This window comes from Pagrus major, chromosome 14 (assembly GCF_040436345.1).
Source record: "Pagrus major chromosome 14, Pma_NU_1.0".
Classification (NCBI taxonomy): domain Eukaryota; kingdom Metazoa; phylum Chordata; class Actinopteri; order Spariformes; family Sparidae; genus Pagrus; species Pagrus major.
In genome coordinates, this window is record NC_133228.1 from 20,027,597 (window position 1) to 20,050,340 (window position 22,744).

General features: G+C 41.4%; 1 protein-coding gene across 1 annotated transcript in view; it reads right to left on the reverse strand.

Annotated features, from left to right (window-relative positions):
* The window catches only part of ptn (pleiotrophin), a 47,509-nt gene continuing 24,765 nt past the window's right edge, over window positions 1-22,744 (reverse strand). Inside the window, exons 2-5 of the mRNA XM_073480879.1 lie at window positions 14,686-14,780; window positions 13,668-13,841; window positions 9,646-9,807; window positions 1-789 (exon numbers count right to left, since the gene is read on the reverse strand). Of these exons, the coding sequence (XP_073336980.1) occupies window positions 734-789; window positions 9,646-9,807; window positions 13,668-13,841; window positions 14,686-14,779 (486 nt within the window). The 5' untranslated portion in view covers window position 14,780 and the 3' untranslated portion in view covers window positions 1-733. The remainder of the gene's footprint in view (window positions 790-9,645; window positions 9,808-13,667; window positions 13,842-14,685; window positions 14,781-22,744) is intronic.

Genomic DNA, 22,744 nt, shown 5'->3' on the forward strand with positions numbered 1-22,744 from the left:
AGCACTTTAATTTTTTATTTATTTCTTTTTTTTACAGCCAAGAGCTGGAGAATAAAAATCAGTGGGTATAAATTGAGGTACAACAGAGCAGCAGGAGGAAAAACAAACTAAAAACAGTAACCAGTTTGCACACTTGGACGATATCTAATTCATGCAGCCCCCCCAGAAAGAACAAGCTTTATGTTTATTCTTACAAGAAAAAAAAGGAGAAATATCATAGCACAGAGTAAATGGGGTAAAGTCTGACCATTAACTTGAGCCCAGATCGCAAAATGCATAACTTTAGATTTTTGCTCAAATTAATTAAGAATGTTTAGAACAAACAGCTTCATTAAGTCGGGGCATGGACCAAAGAGTTTTCCAAATTAAGAGTTAGGCTATGCAGCTGTATCACAAATCCTATCCAATTGGTTCTTAAGAAAATAATCCTAGAAGTAACATCATTAGGTAAGAACACTAGTACACAGATCTCTTCCATATTCATTATTCGTCCCCTATGGCTGAGTATTATATCTTCTATCGCAACATACAAGTTGTTTCTTATCAGGTGCTAGAAAGAAGAAAAAGTAAAACATCTCTAAAAGTCTTATTTCCACTGGTTTTTGTAAAAGCTCTATAGGCTCCCTACGGTCAACCTACAGGACATATAAAGAGGAACCGTGTTGAAAACAGGGCAGTGGACATCTTCTCTTCCACCCTCTTCTTCCTCCCTCCTTGGTGCAAACAAACCTCGTCAGTCCATTTGGGCGCGCTCTCGCTTCTTGCCTTCCTTCTTCTGCTTCTTTGCATCTGCAAAAGCACACCAGGGACAAAAAAAAGTTACAACCCTCAGTGTTTACTCAGACATTTTTCTCTCTGCCCGGGGTGATGTTTTTGAAAAATAAACAAATCCCATTGTGTCCATGAAGAGCACAGATGCTCCGCTTCAGATTGCAATAATCAACCGTAGGAGTTTTTAATTAGTTTTTATTTGCCAGAGTGCAGGTTTAGTGCCGTGACACTGTATGCAGTCCCTCCTCCCGCTCTCTCCTGGGGATTGATTTGGTGGCTGTGTCTGTGCCCCATGAAAAACCAGCTTTATCAACTTCCCGCAAGAGTGGATTGGTACCTGGCAGCCATGACAGAAGCCACAGTCCACGGCTTCCCCTTTTCTGCTTTGCGGCCTCTACGCTCTGGTGAACCGGAAGAGAGCACAACCTGCAGCGATTTGGCTACCTAGCTCCTGGCTAGCTGTTTGTTGGACTGTCAATCACCCGAGCTATTTTTGTGTATTTGCTGGTCTGTATGCATGTGTGTCCGTCTCACCCGCCCCGTCTCTTCGTGTCTTTTTTTTCTCTTCCGAACATATGCCTGTTATAGATACGGTTTACATGGAAATCAACGTTTTTGAAAGACCTTTTCGTCGCGAAATGAGATGATTCCCGGCCAAATAGGCCCCTTTTCATGGAAGGCATTTCGAACATCTCGCAGCAGGGAAAACACAGCTGTATAAATTAACTATGGTTGGATTCCATTTCAGGGTCCTGGTGTTTAATTTATGGCTCTCAGCATAAGGACGTGCTCCGTTTCAGTTGTTTTGTCTTTCACTAGCTGTCTGCGCAGAGGCTCAAATCAAAACTCTGCCACACTTGTTATAGGAAATCACACCATATGTTATTGTAACATTTGCCGTGATGTGGTTTTATATTATTTTTACATTAAAAATAAGCTATTATAAATTACAGAGTTGGGTTATAACTCACATTTGTATTCATGTTTCTAAATCGATGTCCAGACCAAATTTTTAGCTGTTTTTTCTCACGAGTGATGCGAGTAAAGTTAATCATTTAATAACATGCATCATTGTGTGGAGGCCCTTTCTGCCAGCGTGATGGGGGAAAAAAGGAAAAAACCTCTGGAGTATTCATGAGAAACTTTCTTGAACTAATGACACAGTAGTTGTGATTTCGTCTGAGCCCAGCTTTAGTCATTAGTTTGTAATACTAAGTCATTATTTCGAGATAAGTAAGTCATTATTTCACGAGTGTTTTTAATCATAATGACTGTGATGATTTTTTCATCACATTGCCGAGAAGAACTTCCATGTCATCGTACTAATTAGTTCAGCATCAGAGCTCTTTAAGTGTTTCACCAGTGAAACATCAAACTGCTGCTGCAACACAAGATTGTCTTTTCAATCTGATATCTGTGGTGGATGTGGTGAAGTCAGACCATCTGACTTCCTCAAAAATATCAGCGTGTGTTTCCAACTTTGACAAAGCAGCCTTTGTGACAGTTGACTTGTGTTTACTAGCCTACAGCTAGCACTAGCAACCGCAAGTTGATGGTTGATTTATGAAAAACTGAAACAGGATCAAAAATTGTCTTTCGCGTTAACTGACACATATTTTTTCATGGTGGCCCAGCGGAAGGGGAGGAACTTCGCCTCTGTTTCAAAAAATTGTGAATATACCCACTATTTTGTGTTTTTCAGTGTGTTTGATCATCTTTTTCTAAATATATGCAGATGTTTGTATTCCTCAACACTTGAATTCCTACTAATCTTCCCCCTGTAAGCAGTGTTTTCTAGCAACCTTTTCAGCTTGTGACGTGTTGAACAGAGGTATCAGCCCGAGCTAATCCACACCTCTTTTGTTTGGGCCATGTACCTAATCCAAATCAAGTTCCCACACTAAATATAAATCCTCCCACGTCGCTTTTATTTAGATTTCACAACTCGACCAGCTTTATATAAATGGAGATTTGTGTCAAATGAGAAATAAAAAACCAGCACATAGTTTCATAGCGGTGCCATTTCAGAGGCAAACTACTCTAAAATTGCATTATCAAAGCAGATTCGATTAACACGCCTGAAAAAATCCAATAACAGATAAGTAATGAATGAAAAACAGCATCTTGGTGTATCTCAAAAGAAATGAAAGTGTGATAATATATGAAAAGACTGTCAATACTTAAATCCTGCATTAGTTTTTAGTGTGAATGGATTATCTTGAGAGGACGCATCCACAACTCACAAATCCTCTAATGACTTACCGGCAAGTAGCTCTGAACAGTGAAAAGGTGTTGAGTTTCAGCCTTCTTAACATTCTGCATGTGCGCTGAAAGGAAAACTTCTTAGAAATCTGTTCTTGTCATCTCAGTCGCAAACTTCCACGGGCATTAAAGATTTTGAGGTGAAAAGCACTCTCGCCCATGCAAATACAGATATTGCTCTTCCAATTCCTTTTGTTTTTCGCTGTTTTCATTTGTTTTAATATTTTCTCTCTTCTTCTTTTTTTCCTCCCTCCCTCCTGGTGTTTTTGTCAGCATATTCTGCTCTCCTGGGAGAGAGATGGAGAAAAAGGATTCACTCTAGCCGTGTTGTATCTGCTCCATATATGAGATGGGGACTCTCATACCAGGAGTGCTTTCTGCTGCATTTGCACATTACATGCCGCCACTCGCTCGCTCTCCTCTCTGCTTCTGACACAGACTCATAATCAGTCCTGTTTCTGTCTCCTCCAGCTCAAATCTGCCCTGAGCTCAAACCACAGTGGGGAACGTATTGGGCCAAAACTGAGTTAATGGCAAAATTAAGTGTGTGCTGAATATGTTTGACACTTAAAGTAACTAATATCCGACACAAAAACATATTAAGACTGAGTTGCAGCAACAAAGATTAATTTAATCTAAGATTAGTTCTAATCAGAATTTGGCATATCCAGGTTTAAAGTGAGTAAATCCAGATTTAAGAAATAAGCAGAGCTCTGTTGCACATTTAAAAACTAATCTCCATTTAATTTAATACCAAACTTAAACAAAATTAATCCCAGTTTAATCAACATGGAGATGCTTGCTTACCCACAGTCAAAAAGTAAATAAACTAAGAATGAACGTGCCTCCTGTCAGGAGCTAGTAAGTATAAATGAAGGCAGAAACCACACAGCTGATATTCCTTAACAGAACCTTATATAAAAAGTTAGCTCTACACATATTGGCTCAGCAGAAGCTCTGATTTCTAACTCTGGTAACAATTCAGTAGACAGTGGAGCTGTGCGGGCCAAACTTGTCCCCATCCACCTTCTCGAAACATCTGGTGGCAAACAATCCAGGGCCACCAGGAGTTGGAGCACAGCTGCATTTCTTTCAAGGCCACGTTTGACAGTTGGTTCAATCTTCGCTTTCAGCTCCAGCTCGATTGAAACTTAATTGGGCTGAGTCCGTCTCTTAGCTTTATTCAAGGAAGTTAATTATTTTTGTTCGATCTATCCCCAAGGAGCAGCCATTTTATATTACACTTCCTCAGATGTCAGTTTAAATGCTGCATCGTAGTTTACGGTTTTGGTTTTGGTGCAATAGGATTAAATTTGAATTAAGATTTAGAGTAAACATTAAAGTGAGGTTTAAATATAAACTTTCTTAATTTAAGCTCATTTTAAATGTTTGATGCAACATCAGTGACGGTTTGGGTTTCATTTTAAATTCTTGTTGATGCAGCCCAGCCTAAATCACATCTCCATCTCAATTAGCTGCAACATCAGAATGCTGCACACCACATTAATAACCCAATAATATATAATATTACAGCAATGACCATTGACCATTAAGTACTTTTACTTTTTATACTTTAGGTATTATTAAGATAATGTCGATTTACCATATAGGCCTATATATCTATAAATATGTCACCCTATATTGGAATTAGAGTGAAGCCACCAGCTATGAATGTCCTAACCTTTTCTTTCTACGTTAATTTCCTGTCATTTCTCAACTGTCATCTGTCTAATTACGGAATTAATGCCCCCAAAATATTTTTTTTTCTTTTTAAATATGTAATTTTTTTTTAAAAAGTCATATTTGCAGCAAACTGCATTAAAAGCAGTGAAGCTGTCACAAGGAGACAGCCACTTACACATTTAATACAAGAGAGGTGTTTTAATCTCAATTATAGGATTCATATACTCATTTATTATACTAATAAATTAGTTGGAACAAAAAAAAAAAGTACTGCATTTTCCTTCCACTTTGTCATTAAATCCAAAAAATGTCTTTGGATAATTTCAAGGAGGTCATCAGACGGAGATTGATGGTGTGTCAGGTATATTTTAGGTCAGACAAATCAGCCTAAAAAGACATAACCTGGCGTGAGGGCACGTAGTTTGACTGGCCAGCCTGAAAAACTTTCAACCTCCCTGTCTTAACTTTACAGTTTCTGCAATTACTGTCAGCCTTTGTGTGGCAGAAATATGGAGTGAGTGTAATAATATTACATTCAGTGTGTCTCTGACTGAATGTCTTTGATTAAAATTCGTTTAAACCCCAGAACACCACCTGTCCGTCCGGAAACAATAGCACAAACAAAAACGGCTCGGACCAAATTCAGACATGCCAGAAATATCTCAACAGAGCCTTTTGTTGAGCCTGAAATCAACTCTGGCGTCCAAACACTCCCTCACGCAGCTTCTCACTCCTGTTCTGCTCAAAAGAGAAGGCGGGGACCTTGAGGTTTCTACAGGCATTCATAATGTTTCATTTCTGTCACTCTTTGTTCTCTCTTTCGCTCCGCAGGGTCTGTGTTTCACCTGGGCTAGACAGCAAAGACACGCAACTCTGAATCTCAGATCGCTCCCAAGGCGCCTCTTAGCATTGTCTCCTCCAGAATCTGCAAATGACAGATGCTACCTCCGTCACAGGAACCTGCCACAGTCAGGGGAAACCTATCTCCCATACCCAAGGTGGCTGTTCAGAATTGCAGATTCGGCCGAGCAGATCTCTGCTCCCAGCCGGGGGGGTTAGATAGCCTCCCCTCTCTCCATCTCAGTCACTCCGAAGCCAAACATTTATGTTTTTTTTTTTTTTTTTTCCATAAGCCCTCTGATCCCGCTGCTGTGGACTGTATCTCTGCCATCCCCTGACACAGAAAGGCATCCACAGTTTCCCTTCCCGTACACACCTCATTGTGCACAGCAGCCCCTCTTTCTTTTTCCCAGTAACCTCTCTGCTTCCCAGGGCTTATCTTCCAACTGGCAGACATGGGAAATCGCACCGCACATCCTGCAATCACATGGCGAGGTCTCTCTTCCCGACTGTCTCCCTTCATCTTGGCCACTGTCAACCTCGCACCGCTTCTCTGTTGCCCACAGCTCTCACACCTCTTAGGCTGTCACTCCACATCCACACATCTGGCCTTCATTAGAATGGATGTGCGCAGGTACGCAGGTACACATGGCTGGAAACCAAACACATTTTCCCCTTTGCATTCACACACTTCCACAGGAATGCAGCTGAATATATACATTTTAATTTGCATTTTATAACGTTAAAAATGAATCTTCACATCGATACTTTTGCATAATGGAGCGTGATGGATTAAATTTGCGAAGCAGAATAATCAAAGTGTAATGTGAATGCATTCATGCATCTTCTACAGGTATTTACATTTTGATTTTACACTTTTATTTAGGTTTTTCCTGAATTTCTATGCTGTACAATAGCACCTGAAAGGATCTAGTGATTAAGTTCATCAGTTCGGTGTCAGGTTCTTTATATTTACATAAATAACATTTGATAACAGGATAGCAAAAGCAAAGGTTTAGGCTCAGTCATGTCAGCTGACGCGGTGCTTTCAAGTTCTTTTAGTGAAAATATAGTGTAAACTACAATGGCACCAAGTAGAACGCATACCACCGCCAAGCCCCAACAGTCCCCTTTTGTACTCCACCACCTAAATATGCATGATTTTTTTCATCAACATCTCTGCATTATTCCCTATAAGAAATTGAAGAAAATGACAAAAACACCCTATGTCGCAAAGTTGAAGAATGGGAGAAAAAACTCCTGGACCACCACGAAAAGTTAATGGGGTCCATTCTGGGCCGGGACCCATCGTCCATCCAAGTTTCGTAGAAATCTGTTCAGAAGTTTTTGTGTAATCCCGATCACAAACCAACCAACAAACAAACAAACGGACACGTGTGAAGACATAATCTCCTTGGCAAGTGAGAACTGATATTAAGTGATGGACCGACCACTGAAAACCCTGACGGGGAGATGTCATTGCCAATGATAACAAAGTTGTTGTAGGAATTCAGCCTTGTAGTGATACATGGAAAGATTATGCCGGATGCCTCTGGCTGCAGCAGGTAGGTGTGACATCGTAGCACAAACTCAATACTTCAGCTTACATTACCCGTGTCAGGCTTGAGTCAAGTTCAGGTCAGGTTCTGAGAATATTTTCTGGTACTCGAGAAGTCATTTGTAACGGACAAGAGTGATAATTCTAGAGGTCTTTATCATTTTTGCATAACCGTGTCATTATTGGGCATTTGCTGAAACGACGGCTGCTGTTGTTTTGCCTTGAAACACTAAATTTTAAAGTTGACTTTACTTTAAAAAAGTCAGGAAGTAAAGTAAAGTATATTTAATTTAAGTTGTAAGAGCTAAAAAGTTTTAACACCTTAAAATTATTAGTCTACTTGGTCATTTTGAGGTAATGGTTTCCTCGATTTTTTTAAAAGTAAAGTCACTTATTTACAGTGAAAATGAATCATCTCACAAAATAAATGAAAAAAAAAAAAATCACCCACACTTCTATACACCTTCCTACTATAAATCCATACATCCCCGTATGTTTAACAGTGGCGTCCGGTACCATATATTCACAGGAAAACATGGAAGAAGTACAGTAGCTCCTCAAGAAACTTCCTGTCACAATGCATTAATGATTCACTACCGAGAGACAAGTTTAACAGATTCCTTCCGTTGAAAGCCAAACAGAAAAGCAGACAGATGTGTTACAGCTGCAGTAAACCGTCTCAGAAGTGCTCACGTTGTCTTATGTTACTACGAAGCGTCACCTGACTGGCCGTTCGATCGGAGTGACGTTAAGGTTAAGCAAACTCCGCGTGCAAACCTTGTGTGCACACATGTCATCTGCTGAGCGTGATAAGGGCGCAGTTTACGACCGTTGGCAGCGATTCTGCACTCATTATAATCCTGTTTGGACAATGGGACATCCACAGTGGGTCAGTTACATCCTTGTTTACATAATTAACAAAAGGGCACGGACTCACTTGGAACGGATCGGGTGCTTTCTTATCGGCAGCTTTACACCCATCTCTCCGAGAGGATGATAATATATTCTACATGCATCCACATTAATGTTCTCCGATGACTTCGAATCTTGTGCCAACTTGAGTTTTTTTCCCGATGACTGGCCATTTCCATAGATTGTGGGAAGTGTAGGGGCAGAACGAGCTCCCTGGCTTTGACGTGAGTGAAGCAAAAGCTTAAAAGCATGTAATTACAGCTGAATAGTGAGTTAACCTATTCACCCCTGCTTTAACACTGTCACTCACAGCTTCAACTTAGCACTTAAGTAGGTTGGATTTCCATCACGCTGATGGTGGATTGACTGTGAATTAGAGCTGGATTTGCCTGAGAAAAAAGAAAAAAAATCATTTGCCATTTAGCAATGATGCAATCAGTCTGACATCTGCCACGAGACAAGATACATCAAACTTACACGGTAATTATCACAAAGAGGATAGAGGAAGTTCAAAATACACCTTGATGTATACCGACGCTAATTTATCATCATTAAAATGAAACGCAGGAACCTTTATTTCAGGTTTTGACCTGCGTGTTGCAGCTGAAACACGGCGATCTTCCAAAAACGGCACAGAAATACACAAGCTTGTCAGGAGGAACATCAGCAGTTCGGCTGAAGAAACAGAGACACAGAACTGGTAAACATCCCTTCAGCTATAATGAATTAAACAAACCGACTGATCTAACATTCCCCGTAACTGTTTACAGTGATTCGACGGTGCGAGAAAGAACTGGAACGATACTTCTCCTAAATCATGAGTTTGTTTCTGCACGGGCCTCGCTTTTTGATCCAAGCCGACCGCATGACGCGTGATTTCTCTGGAAGGTAAATAACATTTTTGTCTTTTAAACAAGCTACCATAGTACACCTTGGGTGGTGTGTTTCAACAGTCCTGTCTAAACTAAAGTCCCTGAACAAGTCCAATAAAAGACTTGACTTTGTCTTGGCTGAATTGAATCAAGGTTTTATTAAAAATATAGATATTTCATTCATTTGTTCAACAATTTTAGCTGGTTTAGAAGAAAAGGTCCTCTTCCTCGCACTCATAAATGGGGTCAGAGCTCTGAAATGTGTTGACAAACTTCACATTATTAAAGGAATTTTAGAAAATGACATATTTCCAAGGATTTAGCGCTTAAAGTGTCTATAAAAATATACAACCCCTTATTTTACATCATATATTTATAATTAATTGACAATACTTTGACATTAAAGGGGTTTTTTTGCAAATTCTTATCAAAAAAGCCAAATTATATGATGATAATAATTAATATAATTACTTTTTCACTTAGTATCTTGCCACAAAATTATAAACTAATCATATATGATGTATATATACAGTAAGGAGTAAGACGAAGGAAGCCCTGAGTGCTTGAAGTGCCAGCATCTGTTTAAAATTCACATATTGTCTATGCCTCTGAGACCGAACGGTAAAATATATCTTCACCTGGTGATTCATCAACAGGACTTCAGCGTACCCCGCTGCTGCCCACAGGCTCGGCACGTCCAGCGAGAGTTACACTTTATCTAGCGATGATAAATTCCTCTCAGCTTACCTTGCAGCTTGGTCTTGGGGACTTTCCCACAGGGCTTGGTGGCTGTGACAGTGGTGGCGCAGGTTGCATCCATAAGCGCTCGCTTCAGCACTCCCGTCCTGTTCTTCTTGCCCGTCGCCAGATCGCACTCCCCCCAAGCCTGGAAGTCGTACTTGCATTCCCCTACAGCGCACACAAAGAAATCAGATACTTAATTAGATGCCTTTGTTTGGTGAAGTGGCTCCGAGGTGGCTTCGTATGGGAGCGATCAAGCAGACACCCTGGTTAAAAAATGACACAATGCAGCGCCGATATTTGTTTTAAAAGACAGTCGCTCGCAATCAGTCATGGAAACAAGCCCCTTGAGGTTGAGGAGAATGGCTGTTTGATGAGCGGTTTTAATTTACTTGGCTATTGTCTCCTTCCTATCAATAGAAAGTGTCCAAGATTACAGAGTGAGCTTGTCACCAGACGCTCTTATTAACAACAAAATAGAAGGTGCTTTAACCTCTTTGCTAAGATGGCGCTTCACAGTGCTGAACTTATATTTTCCTATATGATGAAGCACGCTGACAGATGAATGTAATCAAAAACAGCCGGGCTCCTGTTCATCCTGGAAATAACGAACAGATACAATCTTAGCAGCGTGGAAGTGAAAGCACTCTCAGCAGCACCTCAAATAAATTTCACATACGTGTTTTCATTTGATATCAAATTTAACCCACCTTAAACTCAACCCCCAGCGGATGCGAGATTGCTCCAGGAAAATAGCAGCAGTGCTCGGTGTTTATTATAGAAATGTGTTTGAAGAAGCGCCATGTGTGTGCCCGCGAGTGTGTGTTTGTGTACTGTATGTCCATGTCTCTCATATCTCCCTCCATTATTTTGTTGCCACTCTAGCCGGGCTCCCTGGAGGCCGTGACACTCATTCCTCGGCTTCCTCTCACATGAAAGCGTCGGACCCTCTTGTCACTGCCTCCGAGATCCCAGGGTGCTCATCAGAGGAGGGGAGAGGGGAGAGAAGGGGTGAGGAGAGGAGGGACGGAGAGCGGAGAGAGGGGAGTGACAGGGCCATTGTTGCAAGAATCCTACAGGGACTTTCTGAGCATCCAACTTTAAAACCCAGCGCCTCCATAATTTGTCTCCGAGAAAGAGAGAGAGAGCGAGAGAGAGGGCTTCCTCGCCGGCTCATGGGAGTTTGGCAGGCAGCCCACGTCCTCCTTTAAGGTGTCACATTCAAGGTGGCAAAAAAAAACTGGTTGTGCACGCCTACTCATCAGTAGCCCTACATGCAACCTGAGCCCTATGTGTGCGAATAGATGTCAGATTGATTGGAAGAAATTTGATCAAGAATCTTAAAATCAGGCAGCAAATATGTGTAGTGGTGGGTAAGCTGAAAATTGGGAATTCTAGTGAGATCATTTGCAGTATTTTCTGGATGGAAAAGATGTCCACAAGACTGCAACAGCGCCAGTTTGTGCAAAGATGATACAGCTTTATTACTATAATGATCTCCCCGAAGGATTATGGGGTTGGAGGTTATGTTTTTAGATGGGTTTGTCTGTTTTTCAGCAGAATTATGGAAAAACTACTGGCCTGATTTTCGTGAAAGTTAGTGGAAGGCAGCATGGGCCAAGTGAAAACTCGTTACAATTTGACACTGGTAGACACCTTTTGTCGCAAGAACTAACACGGAACCAGTGTTTTTGCCAGGTGTTATGTGTCTGTCTTAAAAACTTGATGGTGTGTAGTTTAGTTTAATAAAATGAAGGCAGAATTCGAAGGTGGGTGTCATCAGAGCGAGGGTGCTGGAAGGTGGGGGCAGGAAGAAGGAAAGAGGCCATTGATCCCCCACTCCACAGCCCTGGCAGATCACTATAACCCAGATCAGATCCCTCCTGTCGTCTGTAGTTCAGCTGGTATTGTTGTCACCTTGTGTGTCTGTCTGTCATGAAACTTTACAGGTGAGTCGCTTGGATCGAAATGAAGGCCGAGTTTGAAGATGGGTGTAGTCGGAGCAAGGGAGCTGGAAGTAGGGGCATCTCCCCCCCACCTCCACCTCCACCAAACAGTCTTTACGCCCCTGGACCAGACACACATAATAAGAGTATAGCTTTTCAAATGTGTTGTCTCCTAGCCCAAGCTAATACGACACTGTTTCACCACATTTACAGACTTGTGAAAGCTCCTCCAAAATCCACTGAAGACATCATAAAACTGTTTGGACAAACTGAGCAGCACTAGTCATGACACGTGAACTGACTTTGATGTGTAGAACAGGTGATGTGGCCCTTCACTGAGGGATCTGGACTTCAAAGTGTTGAAGAAACAGATAAAATCTGTCAGATTTAATAGTGTTCCCTTTTCAGCATCACTTCTGTTCCGGGCTTTGTACGCATTCACTGTGGGAATACTTCTGTGGTCTATTGTACAGACGCCCATTAGCTGTAGCGCTGGTTACCCACATCACCTGCCGTACACTGTTGTCCTCTTTTTTTGGGGGTCACGCTTCTGGCAACCACGACTCTACACTGTTGTGCACATCCTCCAACATTTATTCTCTCCTCGCTTTGTTGCGTCGCACTCCTGTGAGTTACAAACCTATTTGGGCCATGTGCCGCAGACTGACTGTTAACCTAGTTTTCCCTCATATTTTTAAGGATCTTTTGAGAGTTTAATATTGTGATCAGATGTAACAGTTTTGCCAAGTGGGATGCCAATTCTTTCTCCTGCAACGACTGGCAGTAATCCAAGGTTAGGCTGTTATACAAGGTTCCTCTAATAGTACATAAGGCCACATAATGTTTTTCCTTCATGCAATATGTTATGTACCAGTACTTAACCTACAGCTCAAAATGGTCTTTACATCAATGGCAGACATTTTAAATGAGCAGTACCAGGATATGGCTGCCAGGGTTAGATTACAGGGTCTTTTCACACCAATTCTGACGCACTTTGCGTAGGCACCAAATGTTACAGTATTCATTTATTTATTCATTTGCAAAAATACCCAAAATGAAATAGACACTGGCTCAGTCTGCAGCCTCTGCAACACCTTTCCTTTTCTCCCTCAAATATCTTTCTACAATTTTAAGGCCAGAAGCATGTGACTTATTGCCATGTCCCCAAAACTTTGGCTGCTATAATCTATATAGCCAGTTAGCAGCACCATTATTTCCTGCAGTGTGTTCATCACTTGTGACAGGCTCATTGCAGAGCAGCAGGTTCCTGCCTGACAGGCCTTACTGGGGGAGCGCAACTCCCCGAGGCTTGTCACTGTAAGACATTTCAGCTGTGAAGGGCTGCACAGTCTCAATCCCAAAAAAGCAAATGACAAAGCGGAATGATTATTCCTGTGTTTTCCATGACGATGCATCACGTCCGCAGCAGACATTTCTGTTGTACCTCTAATTAGCTTGCTTACTCATTCCTATTGTGAAAATGGGACCATTGTTCATTTGAGTGACAGGTCGGCATACATCATGGGGGAGGGGGGAGGGGGAGGGTATGGGGTGGAGAGAGTTGGGAGCCATGCAACTGTACAAATAGAGGGAAGTTCTCCTGATCTTTCAGTGGTCATAGATTATTTACATGCTTTCCATAAGTAGATATTTAAAGGGACGGTTCACCCCAAAACTACCTTACCTGTAGTGCTATTTATCCATCTAGAGTGTTTCGATGCGAGTTACTGGGTTTTGGAGATGTCTGCCCTCTCTCGAATACAATGGAACTAGATGGCACTCAGCTCGTGGTGCTCAAAGCGCCAAGAAAATACATGTCTCTTTCCAGAAATCATGACCCAGTTACCCAAGATAATCCATAAACCTTGTTATGAGCAGTCTCATGTAATAACTATTGTGTGCATCTCCTCATGGACCAGAGGCTTGAAGTCATGACAGCACGAGATGCCGTGGTGTTAGCTAGCTTAGACATTGTCACTGAGTAATTGCACGCTTCCTTCCGCCCGGTGATACAGAGTTCGACTATCACTTTAAGATTGGTAATAAGAAATACGTGGTGAATTCTTAACTGTTCTCCCTCACCTCCAAACTTCTTCTTCCAGTTGCAGGGGATCTTGCAGCGTTGGGTCTTGATGGTCTGCTTGCAGTCGGTGCCGGTGCGTGTTCCCTCCCGGGTACCCAGTCCACAGTCGCCTTCGTTGGCTACACACACACTCCACTGCCACTCCCCGCAGTCCGACTTGCGCTCCTTCTTTCCTGTAGGACCAAAAACACACCAAGGTTTTCACCACAGTTGAGGTTAGAGACAGAGTTGCGGCCATGCGAGGATTTAAACAGGTCAGAATTTCTGACTTTAAGTTTGTTGCCTAAAAGTGTTGAGTTATGTGTTTCAGGAGTCAAGTTTGAGGTCCGACAAGACACGATCGTCTTACATCAGCAGATCTGATTATATAAAACGACTTCAAATTGTCGTCTTTGTGAAAAACAAGAAGTGGGAATTGCAACTTGCAGTGTTTACTGTGTAAAAGTATTTAGTCCCTCTTGGGCTTTTTTAAATTATTTCAGATGTAATGGGTTTAGGTGCTTGTGCTAATTTCCAATGCAAATGAACTTTTTCCCCTTGAATTTAAATGAGGATAAATCTTGTTTTCTTTACCCAAGTGGGAGTTATCTGACTTATTTTGCCTCTTTTGCAAGATATGGCTGTTTGTCTGTGGTTAATTCTCAAAGGATACAAATTGCATTAGCCCCAAAGGCTATTTTTTTTTTTTTAATCCATTTTTAAGAGTTGTGTCCGACTAAATAAGTTATTAAAGGGGACATTTTTCTCACAGCGCAGCCTTTTGGGGCGTGATGGCGGTGTATGTCACTTCATCGGGGAAACACATTGCTTCCCCATCACTAAAGAAAAGTCATACTTTGACATCAGGGGAGCATCAGCTCCATTGTATGCATTTCTGTCTTCTTGGCATGTTAAACTTAATATTTAATATGGATTTTATTTCATACTGAACAGCATAGGGGTCTTGATGGATTAACTATATAACGCTATAGATTTTTCTATAGCTGATTAATCTTTCCTGAGCTTTATAAGATTCACCTTGTTTCTCTGCTTTGCCTCCTTCAGCTGCCATCACCGTTAGCATCAGGAGCGCCATCACGACCACTCGTGTCCACTGCTTCTGTCCATTCATTCTGAAAGAGAGACGAGACGTGAGACAAGAACCCTGCGCTCTTTACATCATCCGCTGTTTTCTTTGAGAACTCGTGACTTTTCTGAACTTGACGCATTGAGCTGTTTGTTGGAGGAAAAGAGAAAAAAGGCAATAATTGTCCTCCGAGACAAAGGAATAGCCTGGGGAATTCCCATTCCTCATCTGGTGTCGTTTCTACAGAGCTGGATTCCAATATCAACATTTTGATTGTCTGCGCTGCCAGTACGCTGTCAGTCACAGCCGCATTTGCTGTCAATCTCTGTGAAAGCTTGTCACTGGTAGATACAGCCACCGTACAGGTTTGACTTGACAATACTCAATACTCTCTGCCCCCCTGTGGTCTGGAGCAAGAGGTCTGACAGATTCAAAATTAGTATTGTGATCATCCTAATCATTTAGGAGAAAGTGTGTTAATTATAGTTTTATTGACAGAAAGGGACACATGGTTTCACAATTTCCAACCAATCGACAGGTGGCAGTAACAGACCCAAGAAAAGTAGCACGGGCCCAGAAAAGGAAAATAAGAAGACTGCTCTGAAGTGAACATGGGTGCAAAAAAGTTTTAAAATGTTCAAAAACATCATCTTTTCTAATGATTTACAAGGAAGGAAAACTATCCAGCACATTTGCTACTCAGCAACAAGCTTTGTGTGCATCCAACAGGGCATTTTTAAGGGTATTGGTCATATTTTCTACATAACTGTCATGGTGAATTGAATTAATTTACTAATGGCAGCCTGAATACCACAGTAATCGCTCGCCTCATGTTACCTTCGACAAAAATGACTTCACTAGAGTAGATTTTAATTTGGAAAAAGAGAGTATGGGGTATTAGATCAATGCTGTGTGGATCAGGAGAGGAAACGTTGGATCTTGGCACCTTTAACTTTGGAAAAACAAATGTTTGAAGAGTTATTTAGGTGGATTGGTGGGATTCTCTTCTTAAGGAAGTTATACTCGGCTGTATATACAACCGATGCTGAAGTCACAAGTAAATAACGGCTATTCCAACATCAGTACACACTTTAAGCTGCCAGAAGATAAAGAGACTTGTACTAATCTGAGGCAGTTGCTCAAGATTACACCTGCTGCAAAAAAGCAAGAAAGGAGCAGGGAGATCTCTATTAAAAAACACTGGTCTTCTGTTTCTTTGTCCTCTCTTGTTTCCACAGAGCTGCTGTGACTTTTTTTTTTAAATCACAGAAGTACTCTTTATTATCAGAATCTGAACTTCCTTTTATTGTTTGATCCTCCAGCTGGTTCTCGAACAGCAGAAAGCTGCCACTGTCACTATCACCTGCCTAATGCGCTGTGATGAAATTATTGCAGAAAACCCATCTCTCTTCCACTTTCCTGCGTTCTCCCTCTTTTCTCAGCGCTCTCCGAGAGGAGAGACAGCATGAGTCCAAGGCAATTACCTCGCTGATGCCAAAAAAAAGAAAAAAAGCTCCTGCACTCAAATTCCCGTTGAAAGATTCAGTCTGGCATTTTTAATTAATCACGAGCTTGCTCCGAGCACCTCGCCCAGTTGTGGGATGAACATACATTCCCAACTTTTGTTTCACTCTTCACACAAGTTAAGTCTCAGTCAGTAGTTTCCAACCTTTTCTGTAAGTTCCTCTCAGATGAACTCTTCAGCACCACTAATTATGTTCCATGTGTTCATTTGAATTCATTTCAAACTTGATGTTGTATGACAACCATATCAAATAGATTACTATGCAAGCAGATGGTTTGAGAGTTCACACACAATCTCGCTTCGAGCGATGCTCTTGGGACCGAATCACAGTGGTTCGAACCAATCGGCATCCTACAAGGAAGTACTGCTGACTGGTAATGATGACCAGGGAAAGAAGCAACTGTCAATTGAAAACAATGGCGGCTCCCTAAAATGGTTAGCGTAGCTGTAATAGGATCAGTTTTACCAGAACTGAAAAGTATATTTGACTGAAAGAAGAGCACTGAAGACTTTTCTCGATGGCTCAGCTGTTGGTATCACTCTTTTAGCCTGAGTTAGACAGATAGTTTGTCCGATCACCTGCCGAGTATTTTTTTTAATAACATACCTTCCCAGATGGACCAATTACGGCCCAAAGGAAGCAAGGTCTGCCATTGCGCAACCAGAACAGGAAGAGGCATTGTTTTCCCTGGTCGCTATCCACAGGTTACGGTGGAAGAACTGAAACAACTGTGGAAACTCTACACTGCAAAAGAAAATGCCGATGGATGAAGAGGGAGAGTTAAGAGTGAAAACGAACGGACATTCACTCAAAGGAGAGCGCAGGTGTTGTGTCAAAGTCTGTTCCCCCGCTGATATGTGTTCCACCTTACCAGCGGGACCCAGGAATGTTCAAAACCGGCATCCTTTCTACTAGATCAGTAAGTAACAAACCCTGAGATCGGGGGTTTCTAGGTCAAATCAGTTGTTTCTTGCTTAGGACAGTAGCCCGGCCATTAGCGGTAGCCATGTTGCTCGTGCTGTGACCACCAGTAATACCACAGGGAAAGTTGAAAAGTTGTCTATTTCCACTTTAAAATATCTGTCTCAATATGTGGGTGTATTATTGCCATCAGATCATAAATTCAAGTTTTTTTATATATTAGCTGAGCTGCTCTCCAGTCTCTCCACATCCCCCTTTGAAAACAGAAGAAATACCCCCTGGGGTACAAGTAGCCCTGGTTGGGAATCACTGATTTCAAGGACGGTGAAAGCCTCTGAAATTTAAATCAGGTATTCAAACTTTATATTTAATTATTGGATGTTATTGTAGTGCATTTCACCTAGGATTTAATGTCTCCTCGCTTTCATAACGAGCCTACTGGCAGCGCATGTAATCTGCCTGCCAGGAAAAGTCGTCTGAATCCTTCACACGATTTGATTTTATACATTTCCGACTGTGGCAGCACGCAGACAAACCCCGTTTTGATTAAATACTTCAGACTCCCGTCTCCCAGTTTTCTTTTTCTCATGTTGAATCTTTTTTTTTTCCAAACTATTCATCTCCATAACCCAAAAAAGAAAGAAAAAAAGTCATTGAATCCAAACTGTAAGAAGTGCATACAATGGGTTCTAAGAGTTTCAGAGAAAAAAAAAAAACAATGAAAGCTTTCCCGATAAAGATCATTTTTTCCAAGAGAAAGGCATTGTGGCCTTTTAAAAGATAAGAAAGACTTTTCCTCAGTTAGTCACACGCAGAGTGATGGGCTCTTGGTGCAGTGCGGGCATTAAAAGGAGACGGTGGGATGACTTTGACTGAGCACTCCATACAGTAGGTTAAAGGAAGAAATAAGTCCTGGGAATTAAACTGAATTAACCATTTCCTGTGTAGCTGGAGAATCCTCTGAGACGACAACTATCTCCTCCTCCTGAGGTCAATAAATTAAATGGAAGTCTCTCCCAACCATGTAGCTCCAATTTCCAGAGAATGACGGCACCTATGATGGATGGCCGGGTGGATCGGAGCATTTGACTGTCATTCGGCAGGCGTGTGTGCTGCCTGTGTAAGGGTTTGATAAGAAGCGCTGGGGATTTCCAACTTAAAGGATGTCTACTTTTGCTTTTCCATAAATTCTCTTCCCCACTTTTACAGCGAGACACTTCGTGACAGGGCGGAGAGGATAAAAGAACTCACCAACTGACAATTTTTCCTTCCAAGTCTTGGCCGCTGTCAACCTGACCGCGACTTGTCACTTACTCTCATTACTCAGACCCCTATAATTTGACGTAAGAAGTGGAGGTTTTATATTGCTTCAATTCATCACCATCCCCCGGCACACTTCAAAGAGGTGGGCTGTGTTGTACAGTAATACCCACACTACCAAACCATTAAAATGCCAGACAAACATGTAGTCTGTACCATTACCAACACATTCTCACACCCAACTCATCAAATACATGTTGATTAGGTTTAGGAACAAAAACCACTTGGTTGGGTTAAGGCACAAAAACCACTTGGTTAGGTTTAGGCATACAAAACTACTTGGTTAGGTTTAGGCACAAAAACTACTTGGTTAGGTTTAGGCACAAAAACTACTTGGTTAGGATTAGGCACAAAAACTACTTGGTTAGGTTTAGGCACAAAAACCACTCGGTTAGTTTTAGGCACAAAAACCACTCGGTTAGTTTTAGGCACAAAAACCACTCGGTTAGTTTTAGGCATATAAAACTACTTGGTTAGGTTTAGGCACAAAAAACACTTGGTTAGGTTTAGGCTCCAGAACTACTTGGTTAGGTTTAGGCGCAAAAACTACTTGGTTAGATTTAGGCACAAATCCACTTGGTTAGGTTTAAGAAGAGATCATACTTTGGGGTTAGATAACTACATTCGTTCTCTTAATGTCACAGATGTAAGTGACGTAACTCATGTCATGTAACATAAGTGATGTAGGTCACTGTGAGCCCAGTCTACCGAGAGAAAGTCCACTGTATGACCCAACCAACCACTGGCAATCTACCTATTCTGTTGTTTGGATATGATACAGCCTGTGACAGATGTACAACCCAAGAAGGTCAAAATTCAAGAGACAATGTTATGACAAAGAAGTCATAGTGTCCCAATCGTATGCTTTCACTGCATGCAACAGTATGTACTTTGTAAGGGTAGCTGCAGTAAAAGTAAAAAGAAAAAGTATGCAATTTGGAAAGCAGCTGTGGTGTCATGTTTTCGAGGATATGTCATTTTTCCTTACACGGTATGGCTGATGAATTTTGTAAAATTATTGGACATATTTCGATGTTCTGCTAAAGCTGATGCCCACATAGCTGGACACAAGAGAAAAGGAGTCATCAATCATTGTTCAACTTGTCCCCAGATTCTAAGCCGGATATTTCATGCAGGATATTGCTATGTGAAGTGAAATTCAAATAAAAGAAAGCCATTAAATGTGTCACGAGTTGTAGAAAGACTTTTTTTTCTTAAACTTTATAACTGGCTCTTAAATTGGTTATTAAATACACGGTACTCATTGTGAAAATGAAGATGAAAGGTTTGGTCCTGGGGCTGTTGGGTCTTTTTTGAACATACATATCAATTACAAGAGAAATAGCCCACCACACATTCAAAAACTACTTTTAGACTGAAACCAGAGACTGTTTGGTATGTTTGCTTGATAAATGATTGGACAAACTCATAGATTATCAAAATAGTTGCCAAATTAATTTTCTGTCTCTTTACAGGCGCCAACAAATGCAATGAAAGCATGCTGGGAGAGAGAGAGAGAACAAGAGGAAAAAAAGATTCAACTGTGACCCAAATGAGATCACATTTAGCAACTGCAATTAAAGTCAGAACCACAGTAGAAGTCCAAATGTAGAAATCTAATAGAGTTCCCCACTGAGCGTCGACGGGAACAGGAGAACTGAATGTTTGCAAACCTCACACGGAGGGGGTCACTTGAGCTGGAACATCAGTAGCATCCAGTGGCCAATGTGGCTCGTGAGCCAGTGAGAATTAGTCTTATCAAACCCTCAATTTGCCCCATTGATCCAGACTGAGCTGCGGGTTCCTGGCGAAAGGAATGGAGGAGGAAAGCCAATACTGGCCACAAATCGATGGACCTTCAGTGACTCCTTGTGTGTTCCAGCGAATAAACACAAGACACTCCACCACTCTGGAGCGCAGACAAATGCTCTCTCTTCTCGGTCTCATTAGGGCTGACGTAATCCCTGCCGAGTGCATGAAGGAGAATCTGTTTACATATCAGGTCCCCTTCGTTTGCATCTGATACAAAGGCAGTGAGGCGATGGAGTCGACAGTGCAGGAATAAAAGAGAGAGCACTTTAATGAATCAATTTTAAGGTCCGCGAAAAGGTGAATTACTTGGGTTATTAGCTGTGCTGGCTGAGCGAAAACGATTTCCACTACTGAGTTTCTTTCATTTAAACCATTAACCTTCCAAAACCCAGTTTTTAATTGGGGAACTTGTCTTAATGCATATGGAGATCATGTAAAATATGCAACAGCCCCTCTGTGGCATGTTAATGATGAACACAAATATTATCATAACACACATGTATGCTTTTAATATCACTTAGTCGCACATGAATTATACATGTTTTTTAAATAACTCTTTGCCCCTGGGGGTAACAAATCAAAGAATGTAGTTTCCCAAGGCAAGTCTCTCCAGACTCTCTGACTTTATCACGCAATACATAGAGCTGTGTGATTATGAAAGTATATATTTTAGCTGGCTTAATTCATACGGTGCATTAACACACACTTCCAGCAATATAACAAAGCTGCCAACGTTATTTAAAATACATAAATATGCATATTTAGGAGACGCCTCTTATCCATATTTTTATTCTAACTATAAAATGTGACAATGTAAGAGCTAGTAGGGATGAACCTACAGAGAATTATCACCTGAATCTGCAGCTCGCTTTGGTTTCATGTAGTTTAATAGCAAGTTTTAGCTCATTGTTTAGCTGCTCAAACTGCAACTTTACTATTGGTTCACTCTCAGGAGTCGGTGGAGACCAAAAATGGAGCTAAAAGGGAGTGAATATTGGACTCACATTTGCCAGATTGTCAACTACAAATGAACGATAATGTTGCCCCACATAACTGCCGGATGATGTAAATGATGTGCAAAACTGTTTCCCAAGAAAGTTTGTCATATACTGTAAACTTAAAAGGTGATGATATGATTTGTAATATGTTTTTGCTGCCCCCAAGTGGCCTGGGAAAATAAAAAATCATGTCTAAATTTAAATCAATCTTAAATCATTTTAACCCTTTGGAGTCTGTCTATTTATTGGTGAACATATTTTCTTTATAGTACTATACTAACTTCTCATAATCCCACGTACAAGCTGAGAAACCCCGTCACAAGTGCTGCTGTGGGGTTTTCACAAACTGACTCATGTATGTCTGTACACCACAGAAATGTTTCACAAAATACATTTTTCATAAATGCAAATTATCGTGTGCAAAGTGAGTTATTATTCCTGAAGATGTGTACTGTACATTTTAAATTAGAAGTCAGCTGAATTGGTGCTGAAAGAAAAATGAATATGCCAAAACGAACCTGACCTCCAGACGGTTAAGTAAACATGTTTTCTTTAGATAAGCACTGAGACGCTTCCATACATACGTTCCACTTCTTGAAGCATGGCACATATTCAAATCTTGGGTTTGACAATAGCCACATTTTTCTTGCTCTATTTCCATTACAAGTGGAGCCCTCCTCAAGTGCTCTCAGGGCTTAGTCGCTCACCTCTCAGTGTCAGCATTTGCATATATACATGCTCAGCCAATCATAAAGCGTGCATGAATTCATTACATCTTCAGTGACTAATGGAGTGGCAGGTAAACATGTAATGGGTTGAGCACTGATCAGACTTACAATACATAACTAATGTTCTGTTTCGCACAGCCTGGTCGGACAGGGACAGGTCGACACGTTTTCCTCCCATCTCATCTGCAAAGTGAGGAGAGGGATGGCAGCCAAACATGTTCCATGACGCAATGCTGATCGATGGCACAACGCTGAACAACATGAAAAAAACACGACCCCATGTGCACTCTGTGCAAAGAAGAAAGTTAAAGACAAAACATGCTGCAATAAGCACGTTTTGTCCTGTGCAATAAGCTTTTCCCCCACAATTCTCCCCCCGGCCTTTCCGTCTTTTCATAGCCTCTTTAAATTTTGGAGGTAATCGGAAGGAAAGTATCTAAAGTCTTCCACCCACAGCTCTCTTTTTTAAGTGGTAAACACTGGTCCCGTGTGGAAAAAGTCACCCCGGGCACATAGGTCTATTTTAAGTGCAAACATGGACCTTGAGAAGAAAGAAGTCTCCACCTATCCCTTCTCTTTGAGGGAAAGCATCTGACTCACAGGTCTTCGTCCCAGTATGAAGCACAGGCCCGGAAGGAAAACAGAAACACACACAGCTGAGGTAAGGACATAACAGTTATGTAAATGAAGCTCTGCTGAGGCAGG